The sequence below is a fragment of the Takifugu flavidus genome, chromosome 19, assembly GCF_003711565.1.
Source record: "Takifugu flavidus isolate HTHZ2018 chromosome 19, ASM371156v2, whole genome shotgun sequence".
Lineage (NCBI taxonomy): Eukaryota > Metazoa > Chordata > Actinopteri > Tetraodontiformes > Tetraodontidae > Takifugu > Takifugu flavidus.
The window spans coordinates 2016605-2032132 of record NC_079538.1 but is presented as its reverse complement, the minus strand read 5'-3'; the positions used below and the strand labels follow the sequence as shown (position 1 = coordinate 2032132).

Genomic DNA, 15528 nt, shown 5'->3' with positions numbered 1-15528 from the left:
GGAGCAGATCTTCACCCACACCGATGGCCACCTGCTGGTCATCTTCTCATTGTTGGAGTCAGGGCTGCCATGAAAGAGGAAGACATCCAATAAAAACAGGCACTCAGAGTGGTGAAAAAGCTTTCAAGTGCACATTCGCAGTCATTGTCCATCCACCAACTGATGCTTTCCCTCCATCTGCCCACATGGATGCTGCCATCATCTAAATGTCCTGCAACCTTCTCCACTGGATTCACATTTTAAAATCCCAAACAGCCACCACTGTACCACAGATCCCTTATTTGTGCTGCAAACGGCTACTTTCATTTACACTCTCTCCGTTTTTTAGGAATATTCTATTTATAGCTCTTTAGTTCAGCCAGAGAAAAGTTGATCTGCCTGTGTGTACATCCTGGAAGTTTCTGCACTGTTCCCAAGCTTTCCCGGTCCCTCCATGCCTGAAGTTACAACAGCTCCTAGCTTAAGTGTTGCTAAGCTAAAGGGTGCTCTTCACAAGAGAGAAAATAGAAATGAAGCTCTTTGTAGGTTGGTTTGAGGTCAACATTGAGTAGATGGACGTAGAGACGATTAAGGGACGAAGAAAGAATTGCCTGACCTGGTCCAACCTGGACTGGTCTGGGTGGTCTACGGTATTTAAATCTCTGGTTGAGAGTTTAAAATTGTTGAACGTTTTTCACCTTGTTCCTCAATCCGATCATGTGATCAGAAATAAGCACCCTTACACACTCCTGAGTAAAGCATGAGAGCTAGCTCAGTGATGCAGGGTGTTAGCCACCCTACATTAGCTTCCCTGGTTGTCTCCGTTAGCTCCACTGCGGTAATGTATCGCTCCTCTGCATAAGCTTCCATGTGTAATCAGTTAGCTACCCTGGATAGCTCACCTGTGTTAGCTTCCCTGTGTTATTGTTTAACAACGTTAGCTTTACTGTACCTGTACCAGTTGGTGAGCGTCATCATGATGTAGAGTGATGCCAAGAACAGCATGAAGTGGAAGAAAGAGTAAGAGTAGGTGACCCCGTCCTTTTCATTGTCCAATGCTCTGTTTGGACTACTGTCCTCCTCGAAGCTGTCCACTGCAGGCCCGTCCTCAATCAGAGCTGACTCGTCACTTGTCAGAGTCAGCTTGTTCACCTGAGCATTAGAGGAGTTGCGAATGCTGCCGTACAAAAGAGGAGAAGAGGTTGACGATAAGATCAAGCAGCTCACTTTGCCATCAGCCATGAGAAAGGAACCATCAGATCACAGGAGCAGAGCAGACGAGGGAAGACACAGGTGTACCTGGAGTAGAGAACACACAAGAGGAAGAGGACCAGCCCAACGATCCCCTGAGCATCCCACCACTGGACCACATGGTCCTGCTCAGTAGCACTGGTGCTGTTCAGCCCGATGATCCCCAGCAGACTTGGGTTACACTTCCTGTCTGTGAGAGAGAAAAAGCTGCGTTCATATCTGCGCTGACCTTAATGAGGGGGTTTACTCCCACAATTCCACAGCAAATATGGGACAGCGGGCACTCTGCTTGGTCCTTAGCTGCACGATAATGAGCCTCTATCACAGCTCTGCCTGATGTTACAACTCCTAGCTTAAAGGTTGCTAAGCTAACAGCTGCTCTTCACAACAAGAGAGAAGATGGAAATGAAGCTCTTTGTAGGTTGGTTTGAGGACAACAGTGAGTGGATGGACATTGAGACGATGTCCAATCAGCACTTCAAGGACGTTCCTGGAGACGGTCCTGTCAGGAAGGGTGAACTCCATGGACCTAGCATCATCAGGGGTCTCCACCCAGCTGCTCCTGGTGCCTCCTCAGAAACACTGACAGGTCTTAGTGGATCCACAATCCAACCTTAATGTCAACAACAACCAGACAAAGTTCTTGGAACAACCACGTAGTCCCTGATTTTTGGTTCCTCCTGCGTTTTCAGGGGACCTCCTGGTGAAATTCTTTTATTTGGAAGAAACAACCTGAACTTGTGTTGGTTCATTCACTATTAAAGTTGTTGGTGACTGTTTTATTAGAGCATAACATGACAACAGACCCGAGAATATAGGCTGAGTACAGCACAGCTAGGGGGCCTCCTTGGACCTGGCCTGAAGGGGACGTCCACAGCCTGGCACGACATACTGCTTAATTTTGCAAGGATACTAAAGTTGCATCTTAACTCTGTGTGAAATAAACACTGAATTCCAAATTATCCTCCGATTTTCCTTAACAGTTGATGAAAATGACGCTCGGCCTGTTGTAGAAGTCATCAAGCGTTAGAGGACAGTTAAATGAGACGCCGTCCCTCCGTCAGGTCTTTATAACCTGCAAATGTATCCAAACTGTTCTGCATAATAATGTGGACAGTTTTTAAGAGGTCACATGGTTCCTCCTTCTACTCATGCTTTTAGCTTCTCATTTAAAAACTCTTTAGGTCTTCAGGTGTTTGAACCTGACTGTCCAAAGGAGTGAGACGGCCTCCAGATCTGCTGCCTCACCACAGGGGTCCACGAGGTCCCTGACCAACGAGCAGTGATCTACTGAAGGTCTTCATGTGTGGATTGTTGTTAGTGACAACGATGATAATGGGATGGAAATATGCAACAGCTAACAGTCAGAGATCCTGATCAGCAGAGTGTTGAAGGTTCTGAGCTGAGGTTTGTGATCTTACCAGGCTCATTGGTCATGGCAGACCAGGTCAGGTACATGGTGAACAAAGTCACCAGAGACGACTGCAGAAGGCCAGATCTGGGCTGGGACTCCTGCACACATTGAACAGCTCATTAAAGATCTGCTGCCTAGAGATCAGACAGCTCAGTGCTTCCTGTGACTGCTCAGTAGACTCAATACTAGTGGTTACTACCTGCTAGAGGACAGGAGTCTGTGACGCAGGCCTAAACCAGTCCCAGCCCTAATCCAGCCCCAGCCCTAACCCAGCCCCAGCCCTAATCCAGCCCCAAGTCTAATCCAGCCCCAACCCTAATCCAGCCCCAGATCCAACCCTAATCCAGCCCCAGATCCAACCGTAATCCAGCCCCAACTCTAATCCAGCCCCAACTCTAATCCAGCCCCACCCTAATCCAGCCCCAGCCCCATCCCAAAACCTAACCCAACCCCAGCCCTAATCCAGGCCCAGCCCCAACCCTAACCCAATCCCAGCCCTAATCCAGCCCCAACCCCAACCCTAATCCTGATCCAGCCCCAGCCCTGATCCAGCCCTAATCTAGCCCCAGCCCCAACCCTAATCCAGCCCCAGCCCTAATCTAGCCCCAGCCCCAACCCTAATCCAGCCCCAGCCCTAATCCAGCCCCAGCCCCAACTTTAAACCAAAACCTAATCCAGCCCCAGCCCTAACCTCAACCACAGCTTTCTGCTCAGAACTTTCCCTTAAGTAACATTTCCTCACAAAAATGACCCCAGAAGCAAGAAGAGTGCACGTGGCCTTCGAAGTTTTAGACAAACTTGTTCCTGAATTATTTTCCTAACCCTGGAATATAGAGACCAACTTAATATCATGATTTTGTCTATTTCCATTTTGAACTGGATTTCCTAAATGTATTTAGAATATTCAGCTCAAAAACAGCTGGCTGTGGCCTCAGGACCAAGGTTTTAGTGCCAAAGGTGTGAGGGAGGAAAGGAAGAGTGGTTTGAACCTGGATCTGAGGCAGGATGGACAGAAGTGAGGCAGCGACGCAGAGAAGCATGTTGATGCTGATGAAGACCTTGTTCTCAGTGCAGCCATCAGAGTGGGTGTAGTACAGATAGAAGAGGACCAGAGACACCACAGACAGCAGGTAGTTGACCGCGGTGACCGACAGCAGAGCTGCGAACACACAACCGCTCCGTTAGAAAAGAGCTCAAACAACATCTGGGACATCCCAGCAGGAGGGGTTGGTCGTTCTGGCTGGTTTGGACAGTGACCTTCCATTTCCTTTTCCCAAGAATCTCGTCTCCTGTCATGGAACGAAAGGTTGGGTTATTTGGCTCAGCCCTACTGGACACGCATCCTCCCTTTGGACGGGCCGAGATGACCTCACAGCTGCCCCCAAATTACTAGAAGCAGCAGCTCCATAGACTGGCATCCTCTCTGGTCGCCATAGTTACTGATTCTGTTTGCATGCTAATCCCTTACAGTGCACAGGAAACAACTGGGAGATCATACCTGCATACCAGCAGCGAGAGTTGCCTTCTTCCATCTTCTCCACCCAAGATTCATTCCAAGAATGTGCAAAGTCAATGAGCAGAACCAGCTGGATCAGGATGAAGCAGAAGGCTCCGGCCATGCCGATGTAGAACCAGACTAGAGCAGAAACGCAGCGCTAAAATCTCGCAGCACGTCATTTAGACACAGTCATACGGGAAGGGGGTGCGGTCGGGGAGAGTTACCGGTGGTGAAGGGACCCTCGGAGATGAAGAAGGCCCCAACAGTCAGGCTAACAGCAGCAGCAAACTTGAAGAACCAGAAGCTGTGATGAGAGAGCTGAATGTTAGCGATCCCACTCCTTAAAACAGTTCCATGCTGCTATGCTAACAGCTGTGCTTCCCCGTCTCAGTCTAATTTCTGTCGCCCTATAACACCAATAGCATATCATTGGTTTTGGTGGAAGATGTTGTGCACGTGGAGAGTGACTCACCCGTTATGTACAGCAGCTCGGGGGTCCTGGCTGCTCTTCACTTTAATCATAAGCAAAGAGAAGAGCAGGAAGAACGAAGCCATGCCAAAGCAAACGCGGTACACGGCCCTGTAGCCAACCAGCACGTCACAGTTCACATGGCCCCCCACACCCGGAAGAGAGGAACCCATCCCTTCTTCACAAAACCCTGGAATCTGTGGACAAACACAAATGGTAGGTTGGCCGTAGCCTTAGATTACAGCACATTACACTCTTTAAAGAAAGAACCTTGAAGCTTTTCAGGTCTTTCATGGCCTATAAATGATTTTCCTGATGCACAACTAGAGGAACGCAGGAACCAGCTGAACTCCATCCATGTACCCAACAGGTGTCACCATTCAGTCCTTCAGCTTTGGTCTCTCACATACCTTCTTCAACTGGTCCTCCATGCCCGGCATCAACATAACACATGCAACAGCCACCCCCAGGAGCAAGAAGAGGGCGTAGATCAGTCGGGTCACCGTGGAATTATTTCCACTCGGGCAGCAGCGGCACAGCAGACAGGGGGCGCTACCGCACAGACATGGGATCTGTAGAAATAAACAAGAGAGGGGAGGGGATGAGGAGAGGAGAGAGGAGAGGAGAGGAGAGGAGAGGAGAGGAGAGGAGAGGAGAGGGAGGGGAGGGGAGGGGAGGGGAGGGGAGGGGAGAGGAGAGGAGAGAGGAGAGGAGAGGAGGAGGAGAGGAGAGGAGGGGAGGGGAGAGGAGAGGAGAGAGGAGAGGAGAGAGGGGAGGGGATGAGGAGAGGAGAGGAGGAGAGGAGAGGGGAGGGGAGGGGAGGGGAGGGGAGGGGAGGGGAGGGGAGAGGAGAGGAGAGGAGAGGAGAGGAGAGGAGAGGAGAGGGAGGGGAGGGGAGGGGAGGGGAGGGGAGGGGAGAGGTTTTCAAATCTCATTTATTTACAATAATGAAAACATAAACATAATTAACATAAACAAAACATAATTGTCCTCACATTTTCATGGGATAGAAAAAATAAATAAACACAAACTCGAGGACAACCCATCAATCAATATCAATCAACACCTGAATCAAAAGAAGAAGCGGAGCTGTCTCTGCTCCCCTACGGAGCACAGCGCCCCCAAGGGCCCATTTATTTATGAAAGCTTCAACATTAACTATCAACAGAAAATAGCAGTGTTCCAGTCTCAGTCAAGCTTTCACCACTTTCTCCAGCATGGCTACTGCCCCCCCCCCCCCTCCCCCAACCACACACACACCCTTCCACCCTAGTTCTGCTAAATTAGCCAAATGGCAGAGAGAAAGTTGATCAGAGTGTGGACTGGCTTCAGGTGTCATCTGTATTTTGGATCAAAAATAAATAAACTGAAAGAACAAAACGTTCCCGGAACCCTCAACCCACCCCTTTAAAAGATCAAACAGTGCAGTGAGACGCCAACATTCAACAAAAAAGTGCTCTAAAGATTCCACCTGTGAGCAAAAAACACACTCTTCCCCGAGTTCTGGATCAGGTTGTGCCCTGTACCTGTTTGAGGCTATCGCCCCGTGTATGACCCCCCACTGGTGGTCAGCGGTCCGCTTTTCAACGGGCAGCTTATAGAGGCACCTCCAAGTGAAGCCCGCAAGACCAGAAAAAATCCACAATGGTCCTTTGAACCTCTTCTTCAAATCCAGCCTCTTGGTGGTGTCACCACAATGAGTAACCTGGCTACACTTTCACCTTCACTCCCTCCCAGTTTTTCCTCTCCATGTTCCCCCAAAAACAACCAACACCTTCAGCCTTTCCTGCCCCCATCCCAATCCACCAGGCAGAAAGGGTGGCGTCATTCTCCTCCACTGACCCAACAGCAGAGTTTCCTGCAGAGACTGAATGCCCTCCATGCTAGTGATGAAGATGCTGACGTCATCTGCGTATGCAGAGACAACTAGAGGACAGCCACTTAACCCCAACACCAGGTGAAACTACTAACTCAACTAGTAATGGTGATGAGGAGGAGGAGGAGAGGAGAGGAGAGGAGAGGAGAGGAGAGGAGAGGAGAGGTCGAGGGGAGGGGAGGGGAGGGGAGGGGAGGGGAGGGGAGGGGAGGGGAGGGGAGGGGAGGGGAGGACGGGAGAGGAGAACTACCCACATTCCAATATGCTGAATGTCAACAACAATCACACGGTCCAACAGTTTAGCAACACCATCAAGGCTGGGCGCCATCTAAAAGTCACTCATTTCAATAGCAGCAGTCTGACAACTTCCTGCACTTCAAAAGCGCCTTCTACAGGCCTTTAACAGAACTGCACAGTCAAACCTGGCTCACCAGAGGCAGAGACAGATGGAGGGTTTAGGAAATGATCTGCAAACACACAGAGGGCAAGTGTGGAGGTGGTATTTCTCTTTTCAGACACAAGAATCCAAAACACATGGTGGTAGAACAAATTTCAGCTGTAGAGGAAAATGTTCTGGAATGTCTTACAACAGAATGACTTTTTGAAAAAACCCACCACACAGCAAGGTCCCCTCTGTCAGTGCGAGGGCCAGCGGCACAGCAGAACCACAGCTAAGCCTTCGCACCCCTGTGCTGCTCCCATCTCTCTCCAGCTTTGGCTGCAGAGGCAGGTATAAAGGTATTCTTTCTAACAGGATTGGTGCAGTCTGACTCACTTAGCTGCAACTGGGATTATGCTGCACATGCAAGGAGGATGTGTTTCTGAACCACCACAGCCACAAAAATGGTGATGAAAGAACAGAGGTGTGATCGTCCGCTCCTGCCGCCTATCTGTAAAACCAGTCAAACTGGAGGAAGTGCACGATTATCTGTACCATCTGTCCTGCTCTGAAAGAGCAGATCACAAAAGAGTCATGTATGGTGAAGCTGACATAGACAGAGACAGAGATCCAGCCCAAGTGTCCTTTCTGATGGTCTCTAGGGCAACATGCAGGTACAGCAGGTCATTTTCATCAAGTTCATTTAATGAGGTGCACACTTGATGTGTTGTTCTGCGTGTGGAATAAGAAAAGCATGTTGTCTCTGCAAGATATGGAGTAATGACTGGATGTATTCTGCTTGAATAGCTCAGTCCTGCTCTCCGGTCTGCACCCTTGGAGACACCTGGCCCTTTACTGCAGAATGGCGTGCTCATATATGACCACATCCTTACCAGGCATCGTGCACAAAGGTGGATCTGACCGCTTTGTTTTCTACCTATGAAGGACACGAAGGATACGAACCGGTGCCGACCCAAAATTGGGTTGGTGTCAGGTATCAATATTAAATGAGTTAACTGGTTAACTGAGTTAACTGATACGTCACCTAAACAATGGGAAACTATTATTAGAATGAAATTTAAATGAATGCAGTGATATATCTGGGTACATCTATGTGAGACATTTAATTGTTTCAAAATGAGTAATTTATGTCACGATTAAATGACCAAAATCAAGTATTGTTTCAGCTATTTCATTGGAGCTGCCATCAGAAAAGGCTTCTACACATGAACAAGTCAAACATCACAATAATCTAAAAGGAATGTTGGGTTTTCGACATCTTTCCAAGCCTACACGCGTTTATGAACACACGCCTACGCGCACAGCCGTTTACACGCGCATTTGGCCAATATGTACACAAATGCATGTTGGGGAAACGTCCATCACTAAAAAAGAGAGCTACAATACAGATACAGACATTTAGCATTAGCCATCGCTAATAAAACGGATCTTGGCAGATAAAAACGCTGCGTAATGTCCTTACAAAGGGCCAGAGTTAAAGTCCCCTGGAGGCCTGCTGGCTCTCTTATTGCGCAGTCATGACGTCTGGTTCCAGAACCAGACCAAACGCATAAAAGATGTTGCACTGATGACACTGATGCTCACCCAGCTCGCCGTGGAACATAATCCCAGAACGGCTCCCATCGTCTCGGCTGTTTGTTCCTCTCTGATATCAACCGATACCGAAACTGAGTCGTCGTTAGCGGCTGCGGGATGTTGTTGTTGACGCTGCGGGTCTGATTTCTTCTTCTTCGTCCGCGGCCTTCGTCTTCTTCGTGACGTATAATTGTGATTGACAATAGTTCCTACTTGTAATACCGCCCCCATGTGAATGGCCAGTGGAAATGCAGCTCAGCTCAGCTCAAACACTAAATACAACAAAGAAAACGTGAATTCAGCTACAGATTTGACACAGAAGCCCTGGAAAAAGGACAGGAGAAAAGGGAGGAAGTCGTGAATGAAAGAAGAAGAAAATGACATTGATTTCAAACTTTATTTATTCTTCTTGGGGCAATTAACAACAGGTAACATTGGACAATGCAACATCAATGCAAAAATGAGCAGGGTGGACAGACTTTAACATATGGTAACCTAATAAATACTTATTTCAAAGAGAAGGTGGTGGTGACTCAGTTACTGGAGCACCTGCAGAGGAACAGCCTGTTTGAGATGTTTCAGTCAGGCTTTAGAGCTCATCACAGCACAGAAACAGCACTTATTAAAGTTATTAATGATCTTCTTATAGCTTCAGATCATGGACTGGTCTCTATGCTGGTTCTGCTGGACCTCAGTGCTGCTTTTGATACAGTTGATCACAGCATCCTGTTACAGAGACTGGAACATGTGATTGGGGTTAAAGGGACAACACTAGACTGGTTTAGGTCATATTTATCTGATAGATATCAGTTTGCCCATGTCCATAGTGTTCCCTCCTCATACAGTAGGGTGAGCCATGGAGTTCCACAAGGTTCTGTACTTGGACCAATCCTCCAGAAACATAATCACCTGATCACCAGGCTGCTGAACCCTTCTGGGTTATGGCTCCTCTGCTCTCCCCTCGTCTCCCCTCCCCCTGTGGGTAAGGATACCAGTCCTGGACGTCCACATCTGTAGCTTCACCTCCAGGACGGTCTGAGAGCAGCCACTCCAACAGCTGCTGCAATTGTCGGTTTGCAGAACCACAAACCGTCTCAAAGAAGCTCATCTGCATGCTTGTCGTCCTCATCGGGGTCTCGACCCAACTGCAGCTCATCATCATATGCGACTTGAGGAAGAGAATGATCTGATTCAGTTCCATATTGAGATGACTCCGTTGTCACTGGACAGAGCTGGTGCCAGATGGCCTGTATGGTGCTGGGTGGGTGAGCGCTTTGCTGACGTCATCCTGTGGATGGAGTTGCCAATGGCGGCGGTGCATTTTATCGATGGCATTTTGAATACAGAGATAACAAGATCCCAAGGCCCAATGTTGTGCAATTCCATGGCCATCCATGACCATCAGCTCTCACGTCAGTATGTTTATGCTTCCAGGATCTGTAGTTTGTCATTTGTTGCCACAGCTGCCCGGGAACATTATTCTAAAAGCAGCCATCCGTCTTCCTCTGGTATCCAGCCGTTGCCACTGATGGCCCCCTCAGGTCGGCTCTGGTAGAACTGTAACTGTACAGGGAGTCTGTGTCCCAGACCTGGAGGCAGTATTGGAAGCAGTCATCCAAGGTTTCTTGTTTGGCTAAAACAGGTGTGGGCAAACTACAGCCCCCGGGGCCACATGCAGCCCCTATTAACCTGACCCGCCGGACATGAAGAAATTCTATTACTAAACCTTGTTAATGTTTTATTTCCCCTCGAGATGCATTGACCTTTGTTGAGGTTTGATGTATTACTCCACGTTAGCGCTTTACTCTTGACCCCTCAGTCCTTCAGTAAAGATGAGTGGACCTAAGAAAAGGAAAGTGGACGGAGAATGTCCAGTGTTTCCTAAAGAATGGACAACTGAATAATTTTTCACTGAACACCCATCAAACGCTGTGTGCCTCATATGCCAACAGACCACTGCAGTTGGTAAAGAATCCAATATGAGCCGGCACTTTGTCACAAAGGATGCTAACTATGTTACAAGAAGTCATGGGAAGAGCAGGAGGCTTCTACTCAGGTTGGCAGCTAATTTACAGCCTCAACAAAAGTCTCTTCACTGTCAAACTACTCTTCAAGAGTCAGGTACCAAGGCCAGTTTATGCTTTCATTCCAATTAGCAAAGGCCAGCCTGTCTGAAAGATGTGTCCCTGCCTCCTGTCCCGTACTGCTGGATATAAGTAGGGACGTGTCCCTGCCTCCCATCCTGCAGGACAGTGGTAGGGACGTGTCCCAATTCTACGCCCCTGGAAAGCTGTCCTGATGAAATATTGCTGAGTGAAAAGAGCCCACCTGACAGCAGACATCCAGGTCAAGCATTTATTTCAGAACATCTTCAGTCCAGCAGACTTAAACTTCTCTGGTAAAACTATACATAAAGACAATTAGTTCTTTCACACATTTGCCACCGACTGTAATACTCAGCACCGGCTGCTCCCACGATTCCGTATGATGACAGCAGCTGGACAATGAATGACACAATGGCTTTAAAAGCTGCTTCTCCTGCTTTCCTTCTTGGACAGGAGAGGAACTCAGTGGCCTACACTTTCTGAAGTTCACTGGCCGAGTCGCTGGTGGCAGCTACCATACCGCTGCAGAGCCCCTAGCAACTGCTCATAGGAGACATTCTTGTGGGAGGGCAGTGAACTGTGGACACACACAGAAAAAAAGAACATCGGTAGACAAATCAACACATGCCAGTAATATGTGCCACGCAACAACAAAGACAATGCCAGGTTTGTCAGTGACCAAGGAGCCCTGCAGTGGTCCGCACAGGTTAAATGGGTATACCAGTTCCATGGGGACATATAAAACTAAAAAGTGAAGTGAGGAGGATGGAGTACCGAACCATTAATGCACAATGAGAACATGAGTTCTCAGAGTTTAAAGACCAGTAAGAGTACTTGAGCCTTATGCACAAATGGTGCGTACACACTCTTCCACACTCCAGTTCAGACTCCCCAAGAGTGAGATATCCCTGGAAATGTGCAGCGCTCCACACCAACTCCCTGGTTGGTGGACAAACATTTCTAGCGCGTTACGGCTGTAGGCGCCCTCTAGTGGCGATGCTGTAAACGGTTAATAATGTCCAAAAGGACATTCCTGAGAGGGACGTGAGCATTAGAGCTAAACAGATGAACCATGAACTCACCCAGGTATAGGTGAGAACATTAGCTGAAGAGCTGGCAGAATCCCCGGTCACCCTGTGCTTCCCGTTAATGTGCAATTTGAAACTTCACTAAAAGAAAACTCCTTCCTGCATCATACTTTATGTCGGGCCACAGTTCCGTCCTGAGGCTTCAATTGTACATCCGCAGGGCCAACCAATCTTCCAACTTGATCAGCTGCTCCTACCGCCTGTCGCTACTGGATCAACTGCCCACGTGCGCCTGAAGGACGCCAACTCTACTTGGACAAACTGGGCAAAATGCGTTGCCAGAAACATTCAGAGTCCTTCACCGGTGCAGCTGGATTAATTGCATTAAAACCTTTTATTCAGATGAATCCCAAAGACAGAGGAGTCCAAATTCATCCTGACTGCCCCAATTGCAACACAAACAACAATGCTGGTTTGATTTTTTCAATTTTTATGAACCTAAATATTGTGGAGTTCCCATTTTTAGAGCTTAAGCACATGTTTCTCAAACAGGTCCTCTAGTTCCTGCACGGTGGGTTGACAGAATACGGATTAAGCTCTTTTCCATTTGGAATCTAGACGTGTCAGCCAATGATACGTGGCTACAGCAACTTACATGAATTCTGTCAGTCTGATGTGCCAGGGCAGGAAGCCCAGTGTGCTGTCGACAGGCCCAAACTTCAAAACCAAGTCAGGATCGGGAATTTTTCTGGAATCTAAAACAATACAAATGCATGAATGAAAGCAATTACCTGTGTGGTGAAGGAAGTGATTAAATAAAGCCTACCAGATGTTCATGGGTGTGGGGGCGACCAATGACTTGTTGTCATTGTGCTCCAGGTTATTAATATTCACTACACTGTATATTTGTTAGCAGCTTCATACAAAGCTCTAATGAGCAGTATGCATTCAGACTTCAGAATTAGCTTCTGATTCTTTCTGGACAAAGATATCTCCTTCACAGTCGCAGTGATCTTCAGTACCTCTGAGAATAATGTCGAGCATGGAGACGTTGATGTCTTTGGAGCTCATCGCTTTCTTCTCCACAGAGCGACAGAGCTGCTGAGCTGCTTGGACGATGCGCTGCTTCCCGTCCTCTGAAGAGAGCAGCTTCACTGTCGGCCTGCAAGACACAACTGACACGCACATCACAGGTCAACCTTAAACTGCAGCTCCAGTTGAAGGGGGCGACATGTAAGATCCAGATGGAGCTCTAACAACGAGCACTCTAACTAAAAGCAAAATACCAGTGTGCCACTCTGCTGTTCTATTCTGGGCTCACCAGACAACTCCGGTAAAAAGGCGACACACTGACTTTGCAAACACTCTGAATATCACAAAAACAGCCGTCTTTACTAGCTTTACTGGCCTCTCAACAACAGGAAGCATCTAAAGACAGCTCTGAAGGACAGTGTCCACCTGTCTGCATGTTCTACAGCTGACTGTGTTCATGTGAGACAGCAAACGGCCTTCGAGGCTCCCCCCCCACACCTGGATTAGGACATCACTCAGCTCCTGGACAGTCTGTTGAGCAATGCTGCGATAGTGGATGCACCATTGTAAGATGTTCCAGAAGAACTTTCTTGGATTTAGCTCTGGGGAACAAGCTAGCTGATTCATTTGGTAGTTAAACGGGGACGTAAGCGCATATAAATACATATAACCAACTATGTATAATATAGCGCTAAAGCATAGCGCTAATGTTAGCACTTCTTTTTTTTTTTAAACGGATAAAATGGACCTGGCAGTGACGCCGGGTGAAAGTGTGTCGTCACTCTTAACAACCTAACAGCAACCTGGCCATCCTGGAACTAGTGAGGGAACGAGAATCTCATCCCAGCAGCTTCCAGCAGTCTCGAGAATGGGGAGGACTATGAGACTTAGGCCTGGAACTAGAACAGACCAGAACTGACCCATGTCCAGGGTGCTGCAGGCAGTAGAACCTTCTCCAGAAGCTATGATGTCTGTCATACCACAGTGTGAAGGGAGCAGGCTGCCATTGGCCACTGGGGGTGTACGGTGCTGGGGCCCCACTGTGGACATCCTGATGTCTGCTTCACAGTTCAGGCATACAGGTGCACGTGGAAGGCCTTGTAGAGGTCAACTGTAGAGCTCCGACATTGATTCCTCATTCCTCTGAGCACCAAGGTCCAAAGAGTGGTACCGAGCTGTGTCGTTGCCCTTCTATGGCGTCCAGGTATCTCCTCTACACTCTTGACGCTGTGCTGGGTGGCACACCCAAACTAGAACACTTGTAGGATTCCAGACATGGGCTCAGGCTCTAGTGTCGTGGGCTGTAAATACCAATGCAAAAGCATTCAGTAACCGGAACTTCAAGAGTGGCTGCCTCTTCTTTCCACCTGCTGACAGTCCCAGTTGTACAAGCGCAGGTGAAACTGATTCACAACCTTTAGCGCTTCCTACCTGGGCAGGTTCAGTTCCTAGAAGCTTCACTGACGGAGAACGATGCTATAAAGAGGTTTTTAGCTGTGCATATGGAATCCAGCGAGTTCCTCACACTGGCTGGAGTCCCGCTGATAGAGCCTTACCATGGTGCTGAAGTGAATCGCTGTCACTGCTCAGGGTGCCAACATTGTATTTCACTGGGTCCACACCCAGCAGTTCTTGCTGTTGCCTAATTATCTCCTCCAGCACGCAAGAGTTTTTCTTCTGAAAAATTCCTGAGAAAGGTGGAGAACAATGAAACAATAAGGAACCACTGCAAACCATCCAGACTTCTGACACCTCCTGGAACTCCTCTCTTAAAACTTAGGTTCAAAGCTAAAGTAGTCACGTTAGCCAAGAAGAACAGAACACATGCTGGAATTACGTTGCTACTTTTTCCTGCTGATATTAAAATAAGGTTACGTTAAAAACATGAATGTGCTTTCCATTTCACAATACAAATTGGCGATTTTACGCACAACTACTTTAAAGCTAAAATGAGAACAAATACAAAGAAGGAAAAGACTTTTCCACACTAACCCACGGTTCCCAATAATAGGGCATAATTCGGTGTCCCAAAACGTCCATTCAAACTTAAATGGATACCATGATACATTTCACACACGAATTAAAGCTGAAGGCAGTGAAAGAAATGGTGCAGCTTAATATCACGATCGCCTTATGCAAGATGCAAACAAGTCAATGTGAGGATCCTCCCACCAGGACAAAGCGTAATAACGCCTTAGCAACATGGTAATAGACGTGTGTTACCGCAGGTGTCATAAACGCTGATATAGGAGATCCCGACAGCCATGCACCACACCACCAGGGTGGCTATGTCCGTGTAACTCAGCTCCTCCTCAGTCACCAACAGGCCGATATGAACCGGTAACTTCTCCAGACACGCCAGGTCCGACTGCCATCTCCAGGAGCGGCCCACGGCGCCGGTTCCCGTGTCGCCGGGGTTCTGATGTCGCTTCTTCGGCTGGTCCGAGACACCAATAAGCGTTAGAGGAAGGAGCAAAGCAGTTCTGATTCCCTGCCAAAGACCATCCTTCCAGCACGGGAGCCGGACGCGGAACCAGGAGACGAGCCCTCGATTGGCGTGGACAAGAGCAAGCAAAAACCGCCATAACAAGCCGTACAGCAGCGACATGGGAGGCGCCGTGTCCGTCTAATGAGTTACAAAATGCTAAATGTCCCTGGAGACGATTTCATCCGCAACAGATGTCACTGTTGACTGAGATTCATCCCGTCTAACGCTGACACTGCTTCGCCGCCATATTGGCTTCTCTCAGCAACCTTTAACCCCTGAGTCGTTTCCGGATTACACGTAGCTCTCTGATTGGGCAAAATAGCCACCCCTTGTGGGGTAGTTAGAGAAGTAATGATTTCATATGTGTAAAAAAAACCCAAAACAACATTCTGTTAGCTGCCTCGTCTTATCTT

General features: G+C 48.2%; 2 protein-coding genes and 1 long non-coding RNA gene across 3 annotated transcripts in view; 1 reads left to right on the top strand and 2 right to left on the bottom strand.

Moving 5' to 3' along the window:
• serinc1 (serine incorporator 1) overlaps positions 1 to 8645 on the bottom strand; it is a 9234-nt gene extending 589 nt beyond the window's left edge. Inside the window, exons 1-10 of the mRNA XM_057017598.1 lie at positions 8472 to 8645; positions 5022 to 5183; positions 4615 to 4808; positions 4367 to 4446; positions 4143 to 4280; positions 3634 to 3803; positions 2652 to 2742; positions 1279 to 1420; positions 932 to 1156; positions 1 to 64 (exon numbers count right to left, since the gene is read on the bottom strand). The exon at positions 1 to 64 is cut by the window's left edge and continues 589 nt beyond it. Of these exons, the coding sequence (XP_056873578.1) occupies positions 1 to 64; positions 932 to 1156; positions 1279 to 1420; positions 2652 to 2742; positions 3634 to 3803; positions 4143 to 4280; positions 4367 to 4446; positions 4615 to 4808; positions 5022 to 5183; positions 8472 to 8510 (1305 nt within the window). The 5' untranslated portion in view covers positions 8511 to 8645. The remainder of the gene's footprint in view (positions 65 to 931; positions 1157 to 1278; positions 1421 to 2651; positions 2743 to 3633; positions 3804 to 4142; positions 4281 to 4366; positions 4447 to 4614; positions 4809 to 5021; positions 5184 to 8471) is intronic.
• Positions 268 to 1117, top strand: LOC130516507 (uncharacterized). The gene is made up of 2 exons (XR_008947507.1): positions 268 to 408; positions 501 to 1117. It is a non-coding gene; the product is annotated as an uncharacterized LOC130516507 (long non-coding RNA).
• Positions 8646 to 10803: 2158 nt separating the features above from the next.
• On the bottom strand, positions 10804 to 15391 carry nus1 (NUS1 dehydrodolichyl diphosphate synthase subunit). The gene is made up of 5 exons (XM_057017607.1): positions 14851 to 15391; positions 14184 to 14315; positions 12618 to 12770; positions 12251 to 12350; positions 10804 to 11144 (listed from the first exon to the last, which is right to left on the bottom strand). The coding sequence occupies exons 1-5, from the start codon at positions 15233 to 15235 to the stop codon at positions 11054 to 11056; spliced, it is 861 nt and encodes a 286-aa protein (XP_056873587.1). The 5' UTR covers positions 15236 to 15391; the 3' UTR covers positions 10804 to 11053.
• Between the last annotated feature and the right edge of the window lie 137 nt (positions 15392 to 15528).